The sequence below is a fragment of the Rhinolophus hipposideros genome (genome assembly GCF_964194185.1).
Source record: "Rhinolophus hipposideros genome assembly, chromosome: X".
Taxonomy (NCBI): domain Eukaryota; kingdom Metazoa; phylum Chordata; class Mammalia; order Chiroptera; family Rhinolophidae; genus Rhinolophus; species Rhinolophus hipposideros.
This window is the reverse complement of record NC_138046.1, coordinates 36,341,148-36,365,447: the sequence shown is the minus strand read 5'-3', so window position 1 is coordinate 36,365,447 and position 24,300 is coordinate 36,341,148. Positions and strand designations below refer to the sequence as shown.

The window sequence follows — 24,300 nt, the reverse complement described above, 5'->3', positions numbered from 1 at the left end:
GATTTTTGTTAAAAAAAATACCATGGAGTATGAGAGAGCTCAGGCTGAATCTCAGGCCCATAACAAGTTGTCTAAAGCTGAGCAAGATTTTTGACTCTGTGTCTCATGTGTAAAATAGGAATAATAATAGTATCCACCATACTGGATATTAGAAAGATAAAATAATGTATATAAAGTGCTCATCACAGTGTCAGGCACCTACAAAATATTAGGAGGAAAATGTACCAGTATTAGGTTTTTTAAAGAATTCCATGGTCAATTCTTTTGTACAACAAATAATCATTTAACATGAAGAATCATTGTCTGATTTACATCTGGAGTGGGATTCACATTTTTCAGTTTCTCTTAAAGCAGCACATGCCTGATTCCTGCAGCCATCTTTCTCAGGTATGGAGGCAATAGAACATGGTGCCAGGGATCTGAATTCGAATCTAAACTCTGCTAATAGCCAGCTATATGACAATGGGTAAGTCACTTAACCTCTCAGAGCCTCAGTTTTCTCCTCTATAAAATGGGGGATAATGGTAGTGGTTGCCTCATAGGGTCGTTGATTTAATGAGCTGATCCATGAAGTACTTAGCACAGTGGTAACATATGAGAGTTTAACAAATGTCAGCTGCAATTATAAAAATCAGTATTATAAAAATTATAAAAATCAGTATTGATACTAAGAATAATAACTTTAAAGTCAAGTTTACATGTTTGATTTTAGTACAGGCCAGTTAACACTAACAAAGAAAATACACCTTTTCATTGCCAAAGCCTGAGCCCTTAGACCTGGACAGAGACCTTGCTTGTATCCACCCTTATTCCCAAGAGGGATCAGGGCAGAGAGAGAGAGAGAGAGAGAGAGAGAGAGAGAGAGAGAAAGAGAGAGAGAGAGAGAGATAGCTCAGGGCAAACACCTGTGCCCCATGCTGGGAAAACAAAGTACTTGACACAGGTGTGGGATCAATGGCACCATCTTTATGGAGGGAGAGGGAATAAGAAGAGGATGAAGAGGCCACAAAAAAAAACCACAACATCTCCTAGAATCTGGCCTCTACTTTATACAAGAGACCAGTAAGAGTGATCCACCTTGCCCAGCCTCCTTCCTGCCCTCACCCCTGCCTCCATACCTTACTGTCCAGCTTCTTCATCGTCACTAAGTCCAGAGACTTCAGGGAATGACCCGTAGGAGCGATGAAGTACAAGCAGGCATGGATGCGGGAGTCGTGGTAGGTGTGCAGTATCCTGCGGATCTTCAGCTCCTCCTGCAGGTAAGCCTCAAATTGGGCATCGATGAATTCCACGATGGGCTTGTAGCTAAAGGGGAGAGTCAGGAAATGGCCGAACTACTTCAAAAATGAAGATTTTGATAAAGTTCCTTGCAGAAATTTAAAATGCCCTCAATAATCTGTCCCATCCATGTTCTTCATCAGTGGGCCTCCAACCCCGTCAGGCTGGTCACCCCCTTCGTCCTACATAAGCCAAACTTATGCCCATCTGTATGCCTTCACTCTGGAATGCCCATTTCTCTCTTCTCATCCTAATCTTGCCCTCCCAGACCTCAGGGCCCAGTTGAATACCCCCTCCTCCATACAGCCTTCCCCAATTATGCCAGAAATCCCTTCTGTGATCCAGAAGAATAAAAAATAATTACTCAGTTGAAGCACTTACTGTTACTTCACAAAGATTAGTGTTCCCTCAAATAGACTGTCCTTCTGAAGGGCAGGGACTGTGAAGGGCACTTCTTTATCTCCCATGGGGCCCTGATGCAGCATGGAGCCCACTGGCAGTATCTGTGGATGGGCTGATCATCCTCCAAGCTGGGCCTAAGTCTTTGCTTCTTGTGTCCCTCCCCAGTGCCTAGTATGGGAGCTAGGTACCCAGTGGTGGCCAGGACACGTCCTTGACCCACTGCTGGGGAATCCTGTTAGAACATTTTTGGTTCTGATCAGTCTTGCAAGATTCAGTGGGGCTCCCCACTTGGCACACCTAAGATCCAGATTTTTCTGGTTTTCATTTCCTCCAAGGTTGTGACTTTAAAGTCTAAGTATTGGGCAAAATTTGATAAGGATACCCCCCAGCAACAGTCTTCACAGATGTACACACACACACCTGAGCTCACTAAGTCTCCACACACAGCCCTCCTTTGTGGCCCTAAGGTCTTGCCAAGGCTCCTTAAACATTCAATACTCTGCTCCTCCCTGTCCTGGGAAGCTTATCACTTCTATCCCATGCCATTCCTGCTGTCCCTGCAGCCTCTTTCTGCTCTAACTAGGTCAGTGTCACTTCTGCCCCGCCTCTGTTCTCATCTCCCTGTCCATCTGCTGCCTCTCCATCTGGAGGGCTTGATTCATCCATTCGGGCTAAAAGAGGTTCATTATCCGGCCTAGGGCAGTGAGTTTGCAGATAGCACTGCCAGAAAGAAACATGATCAAAGGAGGTGTGGGACCCAGCCAACGCCTCTGTTGTGCGGGGGACCCTGCTCGCTGCGCCATTTGTCATGCGGGACTTCCGGCAGGGTCTCAGCTCCCGCTCCCCACATAAGAACGCAGGACATGGTGAGGCCAAAAAGGAACACCCACGGAGCCATAGATAGGGGAGTCAAATCAATATATTCTCACTGGCGGCTGGGCTGGAGGAACAGGAAGCAGGATCCACACTGTTCGCAACCTGCTGTCCACTTCTCTACAATCTGCAACCCGCACTCCTCCGTGCTAACTGCAATCCGTGCTTGCCAGCCCAGCCACCATCTTCTTGATAGCCCCCATTTTTTTTCTGCTAGCGTAGCCACAGCAGTTATATTAGTGGCCAATGGCTTATGGGTTACAGCTGACGGCCAACTAGCCACAGCTGATGGCCATCTGATCACAGTTGATGGCCATTTACTACCCGAGCCAGCACCTTTCTATGTGAGGCCGAGAGCCTGGAAACTGCTTTTTGGAGCTTTGTCCCCACAGCCTCCTACCTGCAGCAGCCCCCAACCTAAGCCTTTTTGAAAAACCCTCTTAGTAGAGAAGGGAAAATAGCTTTTAAAAAAAGAATCACAAAATCCTAGATTCTGGGAGCTACACACAGAGGAGATCCAGATTCAGGGTACCTCTGGAACCACAGAGAAAAGTCTAAAAATATAGCCCTTTCTTCCTTCCCTTGAGCCCTCTGATCCAAACATTGTTCTAAAGGGTAAAAGCATCAAAGAATCTATTGGTTGCAGAGATCCTTAGAAGGTTCCTAAAGAATCAGGAGTGAGGGTGGGGGAATGCAGCCTTAGATTCATTTAATTAATTTTAGGATGACTGGTTGGTTTCAACGACCTAATCATGGCACTGCTTCATTTTTTCCCTCCATTACATAACTTTTTTTACTTCATATTTTGCTCTACAAAAGGGATCAAAGGAGGAAGGAAAAGAGTATATTATTAGCTTCCCCCCCCCCCTGAATCTAGTGTTACCCTAGACCTACCTTTCTGCTGCTGCTTCTGGCTCTTAGGGTCTCTGGAAAGGTGCATGAATTAGACCAGCCAATCAACCAACAGGATTTGGTTTAAACTAATCCTAAATGGGTGATTCATCTTTGTCTTATTCATCTTTGTCTCTTCAGTATCTGGAATACAATACGGGTTCCACCCCTACTCCCAATGGCTCATTTTTCCACAGTGGCCATCTCTCCCACCTTACTTTGTTGTGCTCACTGGACTCCAGTCCATGGTAAACAAAATCCCATAGGCAACCTCCTCACAAAATGCTTTCTTCGTCTAAGTGATACCTGACTCACTTTCAAAGACACTGTTCCCCTCATATCCTTCTCACCTGGAAATTTCTGTATCTCTCACACCAAAGTTCCATGAAGGGGTAAAGAGGGAGCTTTCTTCTAGCTTGTTATTCCCTGGCTTAGTGTGATCTCTTCCATCTCCTACAAAACCCAGCTCCAACATTTCTACCCCTCTTCGTCACTGCTGTTTTATCTTTTACTTAACCTTGGGTCCACAGACCTCCAAAGGGTCTGTGGATAGAACTCATAGCATCCATGAACTTGGACAGGGAAGAAAACACATATTTGTCACTAGGCTCTAACTGAAGTTTACCATTTTCCTTGGGTACAAACATAGGTAACAACCTACAGTAATTTTAGCAATACCTGAGATTTCATAACCAATAAAAATCATCGATATTTTAGTTTCCTATTACAGTTGTTGTAAACATCTCAAAAAAACATTTATACGCATCATAATTATGATAGTTATTAGACCTGCATATAGATAGTGTTACTTTAAGAATAGAGAAGTACATGGATTATTAAATCACAATTTTGGTATTAATTGTATTTTTAGTGTAATTGGTGTATTTTAGGCATTTAAAAATGTTATTAAAAGAATGAGACTACAGATCTCACTAGATTACTAAAGGGACCAAAGTCACAAAACCTGTACTCTAGACACTACTTATTCATTTCAGTTAGTGATATGTACTATGAAGACAATAAAATAGGATAATGAGATAAATGGTAACTGAGGGTTCAGCTACTTTAAATATAGTGAGCAGGGAAGGCTTCTCTGAGGTGACATTTGAGCTGCAAAAAAGAGAATGAGAGAGCCATGGAGAATCTGGGAGAAGAGTATTTCAGGCAGAGGAATAATACACATAATGGCCCTGATGAGGCAAGTTTGAACAATAGGAAGAGGGCAAAGGAGCTGGGAATTAGTGACAGGAGGAAGAACAATAAGCTATTCACAATAGCCAAAAGGTGAAAGCAACCGAAATGTCCATCAACTGATAACTGGACAAACAAAATGTGGAATATCCATCCAGTGGACTATCACTGAGTCATTAAAAGGAAGAAAGTTCTAATACATGTTGCCATATGGATGAACCTTCAAAACACCTTAAGTGAAAGAAGCCAGACACAAAAGGACAGATATTGTATGAGTCCACATATCTGAAGTCCTAGAATAGTCAAATTCATAGAGGCAGAAAATAGAATAGTGGTTACCAGGGGCTGAGGGGAGGGGGAAATGGGGAGATGTTTGTTAATGGGTTTCCTTTTGGGGTGATAAGAATATTTTGAACTAGATAGAGGTGGTGGTCGCACAACATTATGAATGTATTATATGCCACTGAATTGTTCACTTTAAAATAGTTAATTTTATGTATGTGAATTTCACCTCAATAAAAACAAGAATAATAAGAGATGAAGCAAATGAGGCAGCAGGGTATTGTGGGTAGGGTATAGTAAGCGTTTTTGTTTTGGTTTGGTTTGGTTTTTTTGCTGTGAAGGGGGTCTTCTGTTCCATGTTTTCTAATTGGTTATTGTTGGTTGATTAAAAAGCCTATGGCTTTCTGCAGGTTTATTTTGAAATTGTTCATTAGAATTGTTTTTCAGTTAATTGCCTGAGTTTCCTAAACAGACATATAGAAAAATATTAATTTTATCTCTCAGTGAATACTTTTTAACTGTCATCTTTCTTGATAGTGTTGACCAGTCCCTTCTTGAAACAATGTCTTCTGGCTTCACTGCCACCATTATATCTTACCTCTGTAACTCTTCCTTCTCACTCACCTTACCTTAAATTCTTGGCCTGTCTCTGAGGTTCCATTCTGGACCATATTCTGTTGTCTTTCTACACATTACATGCACATTGTCCCTGAGTGGCCCCACTTATTCCCATGGCCTCACTTATCACCGTCTTCCTACTGCACTTCCTAGACACCTAAGAAGTCATCCTAGCCTCCTTCATCTCCCATGTGCCAGTCCTCTGTGCCAACACAGCCATCAGAAGCTCCCCGCTGGAAACCCACAAGGCCTGGTCACAGACACTATACTTGAACACCACCATCTCAGGCGCCAAACTCAAGATATCATAAGGTCAGATCTACTGGAACAATGCCAAAAGTGAAACACCTATTTCACTCTACCACCATCCTTCCAGTTACCTCTCCTTCCCTATACACTCATCCCTATTCTGCTCTATCCTCCATGGATTTGTCCTGCTGCAGCTGTCTTCCTTCCATAACATTTCTTCCACTGTGCCCTCTGAAACCCCTGTACCACGATAAACAAAATTGCCTACATCTTTGCCACTCAGAGTAGGAGAGTGTGGTCCTTGGACCAGCAACACTAGCATCACCCCAGAGCTTGTTAAAAATGCAGACTCTCCAGTCCCCAACCCAGATGTAAAGGAACAGAGTCTACATTTTATTAAGAGCTTCAATGGCTTGTGTGCAACGTTAAAGTTTAAAAAGTGCTGGCCTATGTCATCTGCCTCTCAGAACTTGCCTACCTCTTCACCCTAGTGGAAACCTCCTTCTCCCCCGAAGACACCACAACCCTGAGGACACCAATACCTGGCAGCCCTCTTCAGTGTAGGCTTCTCATTCTCCCATGACCTGTGTATCTTGGGGTAAGTAGAGTGGGCATTCATGTAGCTCCTCAGTGCCACTTCTAGACTGTTACTCCTCTACTTCCATGTAAAGCCCTTTCTTCATTTTAAACCTCTTCCAGCCTCTTCTGGGGGACGGCAATGTGCTGTGGACAACCCATCAAATCTTTAGCCTCTTTATTCCTTAACAGCCTCAACTTCACAACCTTCAGCTCCCTCTAATTCAGCCACCTACACACCTTACCACTAGTACCCCACTACCTGACCACCTCACATCTTTCTGGCTCTCTTAAGCCTTCAGTTGTCCTAAACCTGATATTTAACTACATAGAATTTTTTGGTACCTTGACCTCTCCCTTATCTCACAGGATATCAGTCTCTTCCTGGCCTCGTGTCCTTCTAATCCCATGCTGAACCCCATAATTGATTACCTGAACCACTCTTATCAACACCATCATTCCCATTGCACCCTTGCCTTCTACCCAACTTGCCTAGCAAAACTGCTGTGCTGAATGAATTTCAGGATCTGCTCTCTCCGCTCCAACACCGCTGCTGCTCAAGTTGACTAGAAACAATCAGAAAACTATAGATCTTGGCACCACTACAAGTCCATGGCCCATATGAGTATGGGCCTTTAAAACAACATGACAATCCCTTTACTCACCTTTGATTGGTTCCCTTCCCATTGCCTTCACTGACCATTCCAAACTTTTACTACTTTCCCCAAGCTACGAAACTTACTCATGACCCTTTCACTCTCACAAGATGGTCGGCCTCCTACTTTACCAATAAAATCGAGGCCATCATGCTCACACTACCCCAACTTCCTGCCTCACTCCCTCCCCTTTAAAAATGAATCAATTCTTCCCTGTTTCTCTCTAGTTTCTGAGGATGAAGGGTCCTTCATCCTGTTCAAGGTCCAATTGATCTCATTCTTTCAGGCTCTTTGAAAACCTTGCTTCATCTAACAGCTCCTCACCTCTTACTAACTCCTTCCTCTCAATCTATTAAACATGCTTAAGTCTTCCCTCATCTTCAAAATAGAAAATCTTTCCTCAATCATACATTTCTTCCCAAATACTACCCTATGCCTTTTCTTCCCTTAACAGTCAAGTTTGTCTTCTGCACCTACCACAGGGCCTACCATATAAGTGCTCGATAAATATTTAATGGAAGGATGGAGATTTTTTGAAAGAATAATGTACTCTTTTTTTAAAAAAAATATACTTCTCATTCACTGTTCAACACATTATAGATGTTTTCTACCTTCACCAGCATCCTACTTATCAACACATTCATTGGATACATTTGGTTTTCAATGATAAAAATTTAGAGGTATTCTCTTTATTATCTTATTTTTTCCATCAATGTATATATCATTCATTCACTTGTTCATTCAACAAATTTGTACTGTATGCCTATTATATGCCAGTTGACTTTGTATTCATCCTACAAGACTTTAAGACTTAGTACAGCCATTCCTGATCACCTCCTCTTCCCTCTCAGCAACCTCCACCTTACACTCCCACCACCAGACTTACTGATTGCTACTCTTCCCATCCCCACATACCTGTTATTGTACTTCATCTTATGTAGAATTTGTATACATTATTTGTCTCCTGCACTAAACTGTGAGCTCCTTAACTAGAGACTGTGCCTTGTTTCTTAGTATCCCTGGAACTTTACACTGTACCTGGCACACAGTTGACATTTAGTGTCTTATAAACTGAACTAGGTGTCCCACATCGATTTGGTTATTAATTCTTGTGGATTCTTTTTCTCACATCTTCCCCCTCCTTTCCATCCTCTAAGCTTCTGCTGCTGTTCAAGCCTTTATCATCTCGATCACTCCTGATCTCCTTGCCTCCCTCTAGACACTACTTTATCTCTTTTCCCCAGTTCAGAAAAGCTTTTATAAATGAGCAGTCACCACCCACTCTATCTGCTTCCTTTAAAATTTTTCATTTTTTTAATTTTTTAATTATGTGAGCAATACATGTACTTATTCTCCTCTCCTCAGAGGTAACTATTTTCAGATTGTTGATTATCCATGCAGAACTTTTTCTATGCATTTATATTCAGAGAGAGAGAGAGAGAGAGAGAGAGAGAGAGAGAGAGAGAGAGAGAGGTCTGTTGTTTTATTGGGAAGGGGCAGATTTATGTAAATGACATCATGATTTGTACATCAACCTGTAATTTCTTTTGTTCACTTAACATCTCCATGTGAGTACATATAGATCTACTTCATTTTTTTTTAAACTGCCAAGTAGAATTCCATAGTATGGTTGTACCATAGCTCATTTAGTCACTCTATTGGTAGAAATTTAGACTGTTTTTTAAAAAAAGTTTTATTTTATACTGAATGCTATAGTGAGAATCCTTTCTGTACGCTTTTCATGAATACATGCAACTGGTTCTCTATGCTATATACCTAACAGTGGAAATGCTGGTCACATTTCAAATTTTAATAGATCCTGCCAAATTTGCTCTCTAAAAAAATCCGCATCAATTTACACTCACAGAAACATGAATGAAATTACCAGGTATTAGTGGATATTGTATTTTTATTTTTCCAAATCTAATGAATAAAAATATATTTGTGTTTCATTTTGCATTTCCCTAATTATTGGTGATATTGAATGAGCATCCTTTCATAGTTTGATTGGCCATTTATGTTTCCCCTCTGTCAATTCCTTGTTTATTTCTCATTGAATTGTAGAAGTTCTTTTTACATTTTAGAAAACTGCTTTATAGCTGTTATATAGCTTGCAAATATTTTCTTACCATCTGTAGTTTGTTTTCAGTTTTGTTTATGGTGTCTTTCAATATACAAAGGGTTTTTTTGTTTTAATGAATTTGAATGTCAGTCTTTTCTCCTAGGACTTTTGGATTTTCTGACACAATAGAAAAGCATTCTCTATCCCAAAAGTTATTTTTCTCTATATATTTTTACAAATTGTTTTTTTCCCATTAGTTTCAGGTGTACAAAACAATGTAGCAATTAGACATTTATCATTTATATCCCTCACACAGTGATGATTCCCCTCCCCCAAATTACTACCCCTCTGACATCGCGTACAGCTGTTATATTTCCACTGTCTCTATTCCTAATGCTGTACTCCACTTCTTGTAACTATATATGCATATAAAATTATAGTTGACATTCATTATTTTTCAGCTTCAGCTTCAGGTGTACAGTGCAGTGATCAGGCATCTACATCCTCCCTGAAGTGGTCTCCCTAATGAGACAAGTGTTCATCGGCTACCCTACAAAATCTTTACATTATTGATTACATTCCCCAAATTGACTTTCATATCCCTGAGGCAATGTTGTGGTTACCAATTGTGCTTTCTAATCCCCTCACCTTCCCCCTTATCCCCACAACCTCTCCCATCTAGCAAACCTCAGTTTTTCCTCTATGTCTTTGAGACTGTTGCTGATTAGTTTGTTCATTTATTCTTTTCTTTAGATTCCACATATAAGTGAGATCATATGGTATTTGTCTTTGTCTGTCTGACTTATTTCACTTAGCATAATGTTCTCTAGGTCCATCCATGTTGTTGCAAATGGTAAGATTTTGTTCTTTATGGCTGCATAATACTCCATTTTAAAAATGCACCCCTGTTTCTTAAACCAGTCATCTACTGATGGTTGTTGATGATGATCGGTTGTTTCCATGTCTTGGCTATTGTGTAAAGTGCTGCAGTAAACATAGGGATGCATAAATTTTTTTGAATTAGAGTTTTGGATTTCTCCGGATAGATATCTAGGAGTGGAATTGCTGGATCATAGGGTAGTTCCATTTTCAGATTTCTGAGATACCTTCACACTGTTTTCCATAGTGGCTGCACCAATTTGCAATCCCACCAACAGTGCACGAGGATTCTCTTTTCTCCACATCCTCACCAGCACTTGTTGTTTGTTGATTTATTGATGATAGCCATTTTACCTGGGGTGAGGTGGTATCTCATTGTGGTTTTTATTTGCATTTCTCTGATGGTTAGTGAGGTTGAGCATTTCTTCATATGTCTGTTTGCCATCTGTATGTCCTCTTTAAAAAAATGTCTCTTCATGTCCTCTGCCCATTTTTTAATTGAGTTGTTTGTTTTTTTGGAGTTGAGTTGAGTGAGTTTCTTATAAATTTGTGATATTAACCCCTTATCGGATATATCATTGGCAAATATCTTCTCCCATTCAGTAGGATCCCTTTTTGTTTTATTGATGGTTTCCTTTGCTGTGAAAAAACTTTTTAGTTTGATGTAATCCCACATTTATTTTTTTCTCTTACTTCCCTTGCCCAAAGGGATATATCAGTAAAAATCTTACTCCGGGTAATGTCTGTAAACTTTTTCCCTATATTTTCTTCTAGGAGTTTTATGGTTTCAGATCTTACATTTAAGTCTTTAATGCATTTTGAATTTACTTTTGTATATGGTATAAGGATGTGGTCCAGCTTCATTTTTTTGCACATGTCTGTCCAGGTTTCCCAGCACCATTTCTTGAATACATTGTCTTTACCCTACTGTAAATTCTTGCTTCCATTGCCATAAATGACCATATAGGCATGGATTTATTTCTGGACTCTCTATTCTGTTCCATTGATCTATGTGTCTGTTTTTATGCCAGTGCCACACTGTTTTGATGTCAGGTGTCGTGATACCTCCCACTTTGTTCTTATTTCTTAAGATTGCCGAGGCTATCCGGTGTCTTTTATCATTCCATATAAATTTTAGGATTATGTGTTCTATTTCTGTGGAAAATGGCGTTGGTAGTTTGATAGGAATTGCGTTGAATCTGTATATTGCCTTAGACAGTAGGGACATTTGAACAATATTAATTTTTCCTATTCATAAGCATGGTATGTGTTTCCATTTATTTGTATCTTCTTTAATTTCTCTTTTCAGTGTCTTATACTTTTCTGAGTACAGATCTTTTGGTTCTTTGGTGAAATTTATTCCCGAGTATTTTATAGTCTTTGAAGCAATTATAAATGGGATGGTTTTCTTAATTTCTCCTTCTGATATTTTATTATTGGCATATAGAAATGCAACTGATTTCTGAATATTAATTTTGTACCCTGCTACTTTACTAAATTCATTTCCCAGTTCTAATAGTTTTTTTGGTGGAGTCTTTAGGGTTCTCTATATATAGTATCATGTCATCTTCATGTAATGACAATTTTACTTTTTTCTTACCAGTTTGGATGCCTTTTACTTCTTTTTCTTGTCTGATTGCTGTGGCTAGAACTTCCAGAACTATGTTGAATAGAAGTGGAGAAAGTGGACAACCTTGCCTTGTTCCTGATCTTAAGGGGAATGGTTTTAGCTTTTTCCCATTGACTATGATGTTAGCTGTGGGTTTATCATATATGGCCTTTATTATGTTGAGATATAGTCCCTCTATTCCCACTTTCTTAAGAGTTTTTATCATAAATAGCCGCTGGATTTTGTCAAATGCTTTTTCTGCATCTATTCTTATGATCATGTGATTTTCATGTTTCATTTTGTCAATGTGGTGTATCACAGTAATTGATTTGCGGTTAATGAACCATCTTTGCATACCTGAAATGAATCCCACTTGATCATGGTGTATTGTTTTTTTAATGCATTGCTGAATTCTGTTCCCTAATATTTTGTTGAGGATGTTTGCATCTATGTTCATTAAGGATATCAGCCTATAGGTTTCTTTTTTGGTAATGTCTTTGTCTGATTTTTGGATCAGGGTGATAGTGGCCTCATAAAAAGTGTTTCGGAGCCTTCCCTCCTTCTAGATTCTTTAGAATAGTTTGAAGAGAATAGGTGATAATTGTTTTGTGAATGTTTTGTAAAATTCACCTTTAAAGCCATCTGGTCCAGGGCTTTTGTTTGTTGGGAGCTTGTTGATCACTGATTCAATTTCCCGGGTGGTAGTCAGTCTATTCAGGTTTTCCGTTTCTTCTTGAGTTAGCCTTTGAAGGTTGTTTGCTTCTAGAAAATTGTCCGTCTCTTCCAGATTGTCTAATTTGTTGGCATATAGTTGCTCATTGTAATTGCTTAAATTTTTTTGTATTTCTGTGGTGTCTGTTGCCACTTCTCCTCTTTCATTTCTTTTTTTTTTTTTTTAATTTATTTTTTTTTTAATTAATTAATTTATTTATTAGTTTCAGGTGTACAAAACAAGGTAATACTTAGACGTTCATCATTTATATCCCTCATACTGTGAACCCCCCTCCCCCCATCCACTATCCCTCCGACCTCACACTGAACCATCACATTATATATATAAAATTATAGTTGGCATTCATTAATGTTTAGCTTCTGGTGTACAATGCCATGATCAGGTATCCACAGTATCCCTGAGGTGGTCTCCCAAATAGGACGCATGTCCATCGGATACCCAACAAAATCTTTACAACATTATAGAATACCTTCCCCAAATTAATTTTCAAAAAAACCCTGAGGCCATCTTGTGGTTACCAGCTGCTTCCAAATCCCTTCACCTTTCCCCTTATGCCCAACCCCCTCCCACACACCCATCTAACCACTCTCGGTTTTTTCTCTGCGTCCCCAAAACTGTCTCTGATTAGTTCATTCACATAGTCTTTTCTTTAGATTCCATATATAAGTGAGATCATATGGTACTTGTCTTTCTCTTTCTGACTTATTTCACTTAACATAATGTTCTCTAGATCCATCCATGTTGCTGCAAATGATAAGATTTCTTTCTTCTTTATGGCTGCGTAATACTCCATTGTATAAATGTACCACAGCTTCTTAATCCAGTCATCTACCGATGGGCATTTTGGTTGTTTCCATATCTTGGCTATTGTGTAAAGTGCTGCAATAAACATAGGAGTGCATACAGATTTTTGAATTGGAGTTTTGGATTTCTCCGGGTAGATGCCTAGGAGTGGAATTACTGGATCATAGGGTAGTTCCATTTTCAGATTCCTGAGATACCTCCATACTGTTTTCCATAGTGGCTGCACTAATCTGCAGTCCCACCAACAGTGCACTAGCGTTCCCTTTTCTCCACATCCGCGCCAGCATTTGTTGTTTGTTGATTTATTGATAATAGCCATTTTGACTGGAGTGAGGTGGTATCTCATTGTGGTTTTTATTTGCATTTCTCTGATGGTTAGTGAGGTTGAGCATTTCTTCATATGTCTTCTTGCCTTCTGTATGTCCTTCTTAGAGAAATGTCTCCCCAAGTCCTCTGCCCATTTTTTAATTGGGTTGTTTGTTTTTTTGGAGTTGAGTTGAGTAAGTTTTTTATAGATTTGTGATATTAATCCCTTATCAGATATATCATTGGCAAATATCTTTTCCCATACAGTAGGATCCCTTTTTGTTTTATTGATGGTTTCCTTTGCTGTGAAAAAACTTTTTAGTTTGATGTAATCCCACATGTTTATTTTTTCTCTTACTTCGCTCGCGCGAGGGGATATATCAGTGAAAATCTTACTCCGGGTAATGTCCATGAAGTTTCTTCCTATATTTTCTTCTAGATATTTTATGGTTTCAGATCTTACATTTAAGTCTTTAAGCCATTTTGAATTTGTTTTTGTATATGGTGTAAGGAGGTGGTCCAGCTTCATTTTCTTGCATGTGTCCGTCCAGGTTTCCCAACACCACTTATTGAACAGACTATCTTTACCCCATCGTACATTCTTGCTTCCATTGTCGTAGATTAGATGGGCATATAGGCATGGATTTATGTCTGGACTCTCTATTCTGTTCCATTGATCTATGTATCTATTTTTATGCCAGTACCATGTTGTTTTGATTACTGTAGCCTTATAGTATAGTTTGAAATCAGGTATCGTTATACCTCCCACTTTGTTCTTATTTCTCAAGATTGCTGAGGCTATCCGGGGTCTTTTATGGTCCCATATAAATTTTAGGATTATATGTTCTATTTCTGTGAAAAACGTCGTTGGTAGTTTGATAGGAATTGCGTTGAATATGTATATTGCCTTAGGCAGTATGGACATTTTAATTATATTAATTCTTCCTATCCATGAACATGGAATGTGTTTCCATCTATTTATGTCTTCTTTCATTTCTTTCTTCAGTGTTGTATAATTTTCTGAGTACAGATCCTTTACATCTTTGGTTAGATTTATTCCCAGATATTTTATAGTCTTTGGAGCAATTGTAAATGGAATTGTTTTTTTAATTTCTCCTTCTGCTATTTTATCATTGGTATATACAAATGCAACTGATTTCCGAATATTAATTTTATATCCTGCTACTTTACTAAATTCATCTATCAGTTCTAATAGTTTCTTGGTGGAGTCTTTAGGGTTCTCTATATATAGTATCATATCATCTGCATATAATGATAATTTTACTTCCTCCTTACCAATTTGGATGCCTTTTATTTCTTTCTCTTGTCTGATTGCTGTGGCTAGAACTTCCAGCACTATGTTGAATAGAAGTGGAGAAAGTGGGCAACCTTGTCTTGTTCCTGATCTTAGGGGGAATGGTTTTAGCTTTTCCCCATTGAGTATGATGTTAGCTGTGGGTTTGTCATATATGGCCTTTATTATGTTAAGATATGATCCCTCTATTCCCACTTTCTTAAGGGTTTTTATCATAAAAGGTTGCTGTATTTTATCAAATGCTTTTTCTGCATCTATTGATATGATCATGTGATTTTTATTTTTCATTTTGTTAATGTGGTGTATCACATTAATTGATTTGCGGATGTTGAACCACCCCTGCATACCAGGGATGAATCCCACTTGATCATGGTGTATGATCTTTTTAATGTATTGCTGAATTCTGTTTGCTAATAATTTGTTGAGAATTTTTGCATCTATGTTCATTAGAGATATCGGCCTGTAGTTTTCTTTCTTTGTGGTGTCTTTGTCTGCTTTTGGGATCAGGGTGATAGTGGCTTCGTAAAAAGTGTTTGGGAGTCTTCCTTCCTTCTGGATTTTTTGGAAGAGCTTGAGGAGAATAGGTGATAATTCTTTTTTGAACGTTTTGAAAAATTCACCTGTAAAGCCATCTGGTCCAGGGCTTTTGTTTGTTGGGAGATTATTGATTACTGATTCAATTTCCCTGGTGGTAATCAGACTGTTCAGGCTTTCTGTTTCTTCTTGAGTTAGCTTTGGAAGGTTGTGCGCCTCTAGAAAATTGTCCATTTCTTCAAGGTTGTCAAATTTGTTGGCATATAGTTGCTCATAGTAATTTCTTACAATTTTTTGTATTTCTGTGGTGTCTGTTGTCACTTCTCCTCTTTCATTTCTGATTTTATTAATTTGGGTCCTCTCTCTCCTTTTTTTAATGAGTCTGGCTAAAGGTTTGTCAATTTTGTTTATCTTCTCTAAGAACCAACTCTTGGATTCATTGATCTTTTGTATTGTTTTTCTGGTTTCTATTTCATTTATTTCTGCTCTGATCCTTATTATCTCCTTCCTTGTGCTCCCTTTGGGTTTATTTTGCTGTTCTTTTTCCAGATCCCTTAAGTGTGAAGATAAACTGTCAATTAGTGATGTTTCTTGTTTCTTTAGGTAGGCCTGCAGTGCTATGAACTTCCCTCTTAGGACTGCTTTCGCAGCATCCCATAGATTTTGGGTCGTCGTGTTCTCATTCTCATTTGTCTCAAGATATCTTTTGATTTCTTCTTTGATCTGCTGCTTGACCCATTCATTATTTAGCAACATGTTATTCAGCCTCCATGAATTGGTGTATCTTCCTGGTTTTTTTCCCCTGTAGTTCATTTCTAATTTCATAGCACTGTGGTCAGAGAAGACAATTGGTATGATTTCAATTTTCTTAAATTTATCGAGGCTTGTCTTGTGTCCTAACATATGATCTATTTTAGAAAATGTTCCATGAGCACTTGAGAAGAACGTGTATTCTGCAGCATTGGGGTGAAATGCTCTGAAAATATCAATTAAGTCCAACTGCTCCAAAGTATCATTTAAGGCTGTTGTTTCCATATTGATTTTCTGTCTGGAGGACCTGTCCCTTGTTGTCAGAGGTGTGTTGAAGTCCCCTACTATGATAGTGTTGCTGTTGATCTCTGTCTTTATGTCCATCAGTACCTGTTTTATATATTTAGGTGCTCCTATGTTAGGTGCATAGATGTTTACTAGGGTTATGTCCTCTTGTCGGATTGATCCCTTTATTATTATATAGTGCCCATCTTTGTCTTTTAATATTTTTTTCATTTTAAAGTCTATTTTGTCAGATATAAGTATTGCAACTCCAGCTTTTTTTTTGCTTCCATTTGCATGAAATATGTTACTCCAACCCTTCACTTTCAGCCTGTGTGTGTCTTTTGATCTGAAATGAGTCTCTTGTATACAGCATATACAAGGGTCTTGTTTCCTTATCCACTCAGCCACCCTATGTCTCTTGATTGGAGCGTTTAATCCATTTACATTTAAAGTGATTATTGATAGGTACATAGTTATTGCCATTTTTAGATTTGTAGTAAATTGTTTTCATCTTTCTTCTATTTACAGAAGTCCTTTTAGTATTTCTTGCATTGCTGGCTTGGTTGTCATAAATTCTTTCAGTTTGTTCTTTTCTGGGAAGCTCTTTATCTCTCCATCAACTTTAAATGATAGCCTTGCTGGATAAAGCAATCTAGGTTGTAGGCCTTTGTGTTCCATCACTTTGAGTTCCTCTTTCATTTCTGATTTTACTAATTTGTGTTCTCTCTCTGTTTTTTTTTCTTTGATGAGTCTAGCTAAAGGTTTGTCGATTTTGTTTATCTTCTTTAAAAACCAGCTCTTGGATTCATTGGTCTTTTGTGTTTTTTTGGTCTCTATTTCATTTATTTCTGCTCTGATCTTTATTATCTCCTTCCTTGTGCTCCCTTTGGGCTTATTTTGCTCCTCTTTTTCCAGATTCCTTAAGTGTAAGAATAAACTGTTGATGTGTGATTTTTCTTCTTTCTTTAGGTAGGCCTACATTGCTATGTATTTCTCTCTTAGGACTGCTTTCGCTGTATCCCATAGATTTTGGGTCATCGTGTTTTTATTTTTGTTTGTCTTGGGATAGATTTTGATTTCTTCCTTGACCTCACGGTTGACCCACTCATTATTTAGTAACGTTATTCTGCCTCCATATATTTATGTGTCTTCCAGTGTTTTTATTTCCTGTAGTTGATTTCTAATTTCATAGCACTGTGGTCAGAGAAGACAAATGATATGATTTCAATTTCCTTAAATTTATCAAGACTTGTTTCATGGCCTAACATGTGGTCTATCTTGGAAAATGTTCCATGTGTGCTTGAGAATAACGTGTATTCTGCAGCTTTGGGGTGAAATGCTGTGAAAATATCAGTTAAATCCAACTGGTCCAATATGTCGTTTAAGGCTGTTGTTTCCATATTGATTTTCTGTCTGGAGGACCTGTCCCTTGTTGTCAGAGGTGTGTTGAAGTCCCCTACTATGATAGTGTTACTGTTGAGCTCTGTCTTTATGTCAGTCAATATCTGTTTTATATATTTTGGTTCTCCTATGTTGGGTGCATAGATGTTTACTAAGGTTATGTCCTCTTGTCAGATCGATACATTTATTATTATGTACTGCCCAACTTACCTTTTAATATAGTCTTCATTTTAAATTCTATTTTGTCAGATATAAGCATTGCTACTCCAGCTTTTTTCTCAGTTCCATTTGCATGAACTTTCTTACTCCAACTCTTCACTTTCAGCCTGTGTGTGTCTTTTGATATGAGGTGAGTTTCTTGTATACAGCATATGCAAGGGTTTTGCTTTCTTATCGTCTCAGCCACCCTATGTCTGTTGATTGGAGCATTTAATCCATGTACATTTAGAGTGATTATAGATAGGTACGTAGTTATTGCCTTTTTATTTATAGTTAGATTGTTTTCATTTTTCTTCTGCTTACAGAAGTCTTTTTAATATTTCCTGCAATGCTGGCTTGGTGGTAATGAATTCCTTTAGCTTATTCTTTTCTGGGAAGTTCTTTTATCTCTCCTTCAATTTTAAATGATAGCCTTGCTGGATAAAGCAATCTAGGTGGTAGGCCTTTGTTTTTTACCACTTTGAGTACCTCCTGCCACTCCCTTCTGTCTTGCAAAGTTTCTGTAGAAAAGTGATTTGATAGTCTTATACGAGTTCCCTTGCATGTAACCCGCTGTCTTAGGATTCTCTCTGTCTTTAACCTTTGCCATTTTAACTATAACATGTCTCCGTGTGGACCTGTTTGGGTTCATCCTGGTTGGAACTCTCTGCACTTCCTGGGCTTGTATGTCAGTTTCCTTTACCAGGTTAGGGATGTTTTCAGTCATTATTACTTTAAATATGTTCCCAGTCCCTTGTTCCCTCTCTTCTCCTTCTGGTGTTCCTATGATGCGCATGTTGTTGCACTTGATGTTATCTTATCCTAGAGGTCTCTTAAACCATTTTCCATTGTTTTTTATTCTTTTTTCTTTTTGGTGTTCCGTTTGGGTGATCTCTGCTAACTTGTCTTCTAAGTCGCTGACTCGATCCTCTGTCTCATGTGACCTGCTGGTAATTCCTTCAAGTGTGTTCTTTATTTCAGTTATTGTACTCTTCAGTTCTAACTGGTTGTTCATTATGATTTCTCTATCTTTCTTTATGCCATCACTAAGCTCCTTAAACATTCTTATCATCAGTGTTCTGAATTCTGTCTCTGATAGGTTGGTTACCTCTATTTCATTTTGTTCCAATTCTGGAGGTTTCTTCTGTTCTTTTATTTGGGACATGTTTCTTTGTTTCCCATTCTGGGTGACTCTCTGTGTTTGCTTTGATGAATTAGGTATATCCCCTAGGGTTCTTGGTTTTTTATGGGTGATCTTGTAGTATGTGTCATGTAGTATGTGTCCTTTATATTTGATTTGTACCACTTCCCTGTTCTCCTGTGCGTGTGCTCCAAAGATGACCCTTGTTTTGTGTGTATTGTCTTGTTAAAGTTGATCTTTGATTTTGGCTTGTCAGTAGGTGAGATTGACTCCTAGGCTGACTAGTTGTGAGACTTGGCTCTGCCCACAGTGGATGATCTGTTGCGTGTGGGTTGACTGCTCAAATGAGGCTTGGCCCCTATGGGCTCTTGTGCTAGAATTTGTTTTTAATCCAACTGGAATCTATTTTTTGGTCACCATTTGTGTAGGAGGGTCTCATCTTATTTTTTCCTAATGGATGGCAAATTTTACCAGCACATTTTCTTAAAAGTCCATTCTTTCCCTGTTGACTTAGTTATGCTAAGTTCCCATATAAACATGAGTTTGATCTTGGACTCACTTCTCTATTCTATTGCTTTTTTTTTTTTTTTTTTTTTTTTTTGCTATTCTGATGCTTTTACTTCTGTATCTCCCATTCATTCACAGCAATCCAGCTTCGACCCACTATGTCCCTGGAATTATTCTTAAATGTGTTAATGACATTCATGTTGCCAAACCCAATGGATATTTTTTCAGGTCTTATCTTCCTGGATACTATTCACCATTTTCTCTCATATGTGATACAACTCTCCCTTGATTCTTCTATCAATAAAAGTCATGATCATAACAATATCTTCTCTTCATTAGTTACTTAAGTGTGCCAGGCACTAAGTGTTTCATATGCCATACATGTAAAGTATGCCTCACCACAACCCTCTAGGGTCCATAGTAGTATTACCATCTCCACTTTATAGGTGAGAAAATTGAGGCACAGAGAATTTAAGTGTCTTGTAATGTAAGCCCAGACAGTTGGTTTGTCTTCTTTGTAATGCAAGTGCCTGACTTAAGCTTTGATTGCTGAGGCATCTACTTCAAAGAGGCATCCACTTCAAAGACCAGCCACAGAAAGATAAAGAACCAGGATGCCCCCACCCCCAGGGGAAGCTCCTTTGTTTTAGAGATTTTGGTTGACTTCCATAACTGACCTTTTAGATTTCTAGTTTCTTTCTCTTCCCACACTTTAAATTCCAGCTCTTCTGTTTTAAATTCACCAATAAATCGTGAGCCCACAAAACCCTAGCCCCACAACTTGAACTCCAAACAAAGGAGAACCCCAGGCCCATGTGTTCTCTCTTTCTCTACCTGCGACTTCACTGTTTGGCCAGTGTACCTTGTGCTTTACAGGACCTGTGAATAATAAACGTTTTTTACTCCAAAGTTTCCTGGTGGTTTTTGTTGAGGGTGTCTTCCAATCAAAATAAGAACCACAAGGGGCAATACAGCTACAACACTGGTGCAGAGACTGGCACAAAATACTTGTCCAAGTTCCCTGGACCAATAAGTATCAAGATGGGGTTTGAACCCAGTTCTGTCTGAGTCCAAAGCCTAAGTTCCTAAGCATTCCCCTTTCCAGCCTATCTTGTTTCCCTCTTGGGTTACTTTTGCTCCAGCATCTTTTCAATGGTGGCTTTCCCCAAGATATGGCTTTCATCACTGCTCTCAGTCTATCCATGCACCCTGGGTAAAGTAGGCACTCTGATGCTGTTTCCATGCAGCTGTACTGATGTATCTATGCCCAAATGGCCCTGTCAGTATGGAGAAATCACTGCTTTTTATTGTATTACTTCACCTCTGCTTCCCAGCCCAGTTTCAGAAAGGCTTTCCATTTCTACTTATTTAAGTTTATATTACAGTAGTCCCCCCCTTATACACGGGAAATACATTCCAAGACCGCCAGGGGATGCCTGAAAACACAGATAGCACCAAACCCTATATATACTGTTTTTCCTATACATACATATCTGTGATAGAGTTTAATTTATAAATTAGGCACAGAAAGAGATTAACAACAATAAGATAAAACAATTATAACAATATACTGTAATAAAAGTTATGTGAATGAGATCTCTCTCCCTCTCTCAAAATATCTTATTGTACTGTATGTACTGTACTCACCGTTTCACTTAAAGGAAGCACTTTATAGCTTCTTTTTGGGATATCCAAATTGCCAGCATTACTACTCTTGTGCTTTGAGGTGATTATTAAGTAAACTAAGGGTTCCTCGAACATAAGCGGTGTGATAACTGTGATAGCTCATTTGATCACCAACATGGCTACTAAGTGACTATCAGGAGGGTGGTATATTGAGCATGGATAAAGTAGAAGTGATAAAGTAGCAGTGTCAGATCAAAGGACAGAATATTTGCTGCTCTGAGAACTGTGGACCGCAGACACAGATTCGCAGCTCAACTAGTTCCGGCAAAGTGAAGGGAGCTGTGGAAGCAGGACTGGCTGTGGTAGTGGTCGCTGCCATTGCTCTGGGCCACCTCTCACAACTCACCCCGCCCCTGGCCCCAACTATCTGGGCGGATCCCTGCAGGAGTAAACAGAACTGCTGAAACATATGGGCTCTGAATCTGGTGCAGAAAGAGCTTTGGAACTTCAAAAGCTCTTCGCATACCTATCAACCTGTTGCAGAAGCCACTACTGTAGATGTCTAGGAAGAGAAATACTAAATCTCTGTGATTGCCATGAATAACCAAGGCAACAAGATAGCTCAGAAAGAAAGTGAAAAGTCTCCAGAAAAGGAACTTAGAGATGTGGAAATATTCGATTTAAATGACAGAGAATTCAAGATTGCAATTCTGAAAAAACTGAATGAGATGCAAGAAAACACAGAAAGGCAGTTTAATGAACTCAGAAACACAATCAAAGAACACCATGAGCATTTTACAAAAGAGATTGAAATTTTGAAAAAGAACCAAATAGAATTTCTGGAGATTAAGAACTCAATAGAAAAAATTAAGAATGAAATATCCAGCTTAGGTAGTAGAGTTGACCAGATGGAGGAAAGAATCAGTGACATCGAAGATAGGAACCTGGAATTTACACAGAGGGAAGAAGAAAGAGACTTGAGACTTAAAAGAAATACAAGAACTCTACAAGAACTTTCTGACTCCATCAGAAAGAGCAATATAAGAATAATGGGCATACCAGAAGGAGAAGAAAGAGAGAAGGGAACAGAGAATATATTCAAACAAATCGTCGATGAGAACTTCCCAAACTTGTGGAAAGCACTGGATCCTCGAATCCAAGAAGCAAATACAACACCTAATTACCTCAATCCCAACAGGCCTTCACCAAGGCACATTGTATTGAAGCTGTCTAAAATCAATGACAAAGAAAGAATCCTCAAGGCAGCCAGGGAAAAGAAGACGGTAACTTACAAAGGAAAGCCCATTAGATAGATTATCACCAGATTTTTCAGCAGAAACTCTACAAGCTAGGAGGGAATGGAACCAAATATTCAAACTATTGAAAGAGAGAAATTATGAGCCAAGAATAATATATCCAGGAAAGATCTCCTTTAGATATGAAAGAGAAATAAAGAACTTTCCAGACATCCAGATGCTGAGGGAATTTTCTAACACACGACCTGCACTACAAGAAATACTAAAGGAGGCTATTAGACCACCATCAACAGGGACAACTTGTGGCAACCAAAACATAAAAAGGGGGAGAGTAAAGGCCTGACCTGGAATATAGAAATAGAAAAAGTAAGCGTGCTGAAGAAACTGGAATACTCTAAATATCAAACTTTCTTTTACATAAACTTAAGGGTAACCACTCAAAAAACATCCAGAACTGAAATATATACTGTAATAAAAGAAGACACAGAGGGAAACATCATAGAATACCACCACGCAGAAATAATAGACACCAACACAAAGGAAAAGAAACAATGGAAACACAGCCTTACCAGAAAACTAAAGATAGAATGACGGGAAATCCTCACATATGAATAATCACCCTAAATGTAAATGGACTGAACTCACAAATAAAGAGACACAGAGTAGCAGATTGGATCAAAAAACTAAACCCAACCATATGCTGTCTACAAGAGACACATCTCAGCTACAAGGACAAGCATAGACTCAAAGTGAAAGGGTGGAAATTGACACTCCAAGCAAATGGTACCCAGAGAAAATCAGGTATAGCCATAATGATTTCCGATGAAACAGACTTCAGGGTGAAAAAGATAACAAGAGACAAAGATGGACATTTCATAGTGGTAAAAGGGACTATACAACAAGAAGACATAACAGTCATCAATATTTATGCCCCCAATCAGGGAGCACCGAAATATGCCAAGCAACTACTAACAGAACTAAAGGGAGAAATTGACCAAAACACAATTATACTAGTGAACTTAGATACATCATTGACAGCTATGGATAGATCATCCAAACAGAAGATAAATAACGAAATAGCAGCCCTAAACGACACATTAGGTGAAATGGACATCATTGACATATATAGAGCACTTCATCCTAAAACATGAGACTGTACATTCTTTTCGAGTGTACATGGAACATTCTCAAGGATAGACCATATATTGGGACATAAAAGCAGCCTCAGGAAATTTAAGAAGATTGAAATCATACCAAGCATAGTCTCTGATCACAAGGCTTTGAAATTGGATATCAACTGCAAAAAGAAAGCAGGAAAAAACACAAATACATGGAGATTAAACAACATACTTTTAAAGAACGACTGGGTCAAAGAAGAAATTAAAGGAGAGATCAAAAGATACATAGAAACAAACGACAATGAAAATACATCCTACCAAATTTTTGGGATGCTGTGAAAGCAGTTTTAAGAGGGAAATTTATATCATTACAGGCCTATCTCAAGAAACAAGAAAAATCCCAAATAAATAACCTCATGTGACACCTTAAAGAACTAGAAAAAGAAGAACAAGCGAAACCCAAGGTCAGCAGAACAAAGGAGATAACAAAAATCAGAGTAGAACTAAATGAAACAGAAAACAAAAAGACAATAGAAAAAATTAATGTGACAAAGAGTTGGTTCTTTGAAAAGATTAACAAAATTGACAAACCCTTGGCTAGACTCACTAAGATAAAAAGAGAGAAGACACTAATTAACAAAATCAGAAATGAAAAACGGGAAGTTATCACGGACACCACAGAAATACAAAGGATTATCCAAGAATACTATGAAGGACTATATGCCACCAAATTCAATAACTTAGAAGAAATGGACAAGTT

At 38.6% G+C, this 24,300-nt stretch overlaps 1 protein-coding gene across 4 annotated transcripts in view; it reads right to left on the bottom strand.

The window, feature by feature from the left end:
• Positions 1-24,300, bottom strand: part of SEPTIN6 (septin 6) — an 82,389-nt gene that overhangs the window by 30,696 nt on the left and 27,393 nt on the right. For all 4 annotated transcript variants that reach the window (XM_081043850.1, XM_081043851.1, XM_081043852.1 and 1 more), the window contains exon 4: positions 1,119-1,305. In XM_081043850.1, coding sequence (XP_080899976.1) covers positions 1,119-1,305 — 187 coding nt within the window. The remainder of the gene's footprint in view (positions 1-1,118; positions 1,306-24,300) is intronic.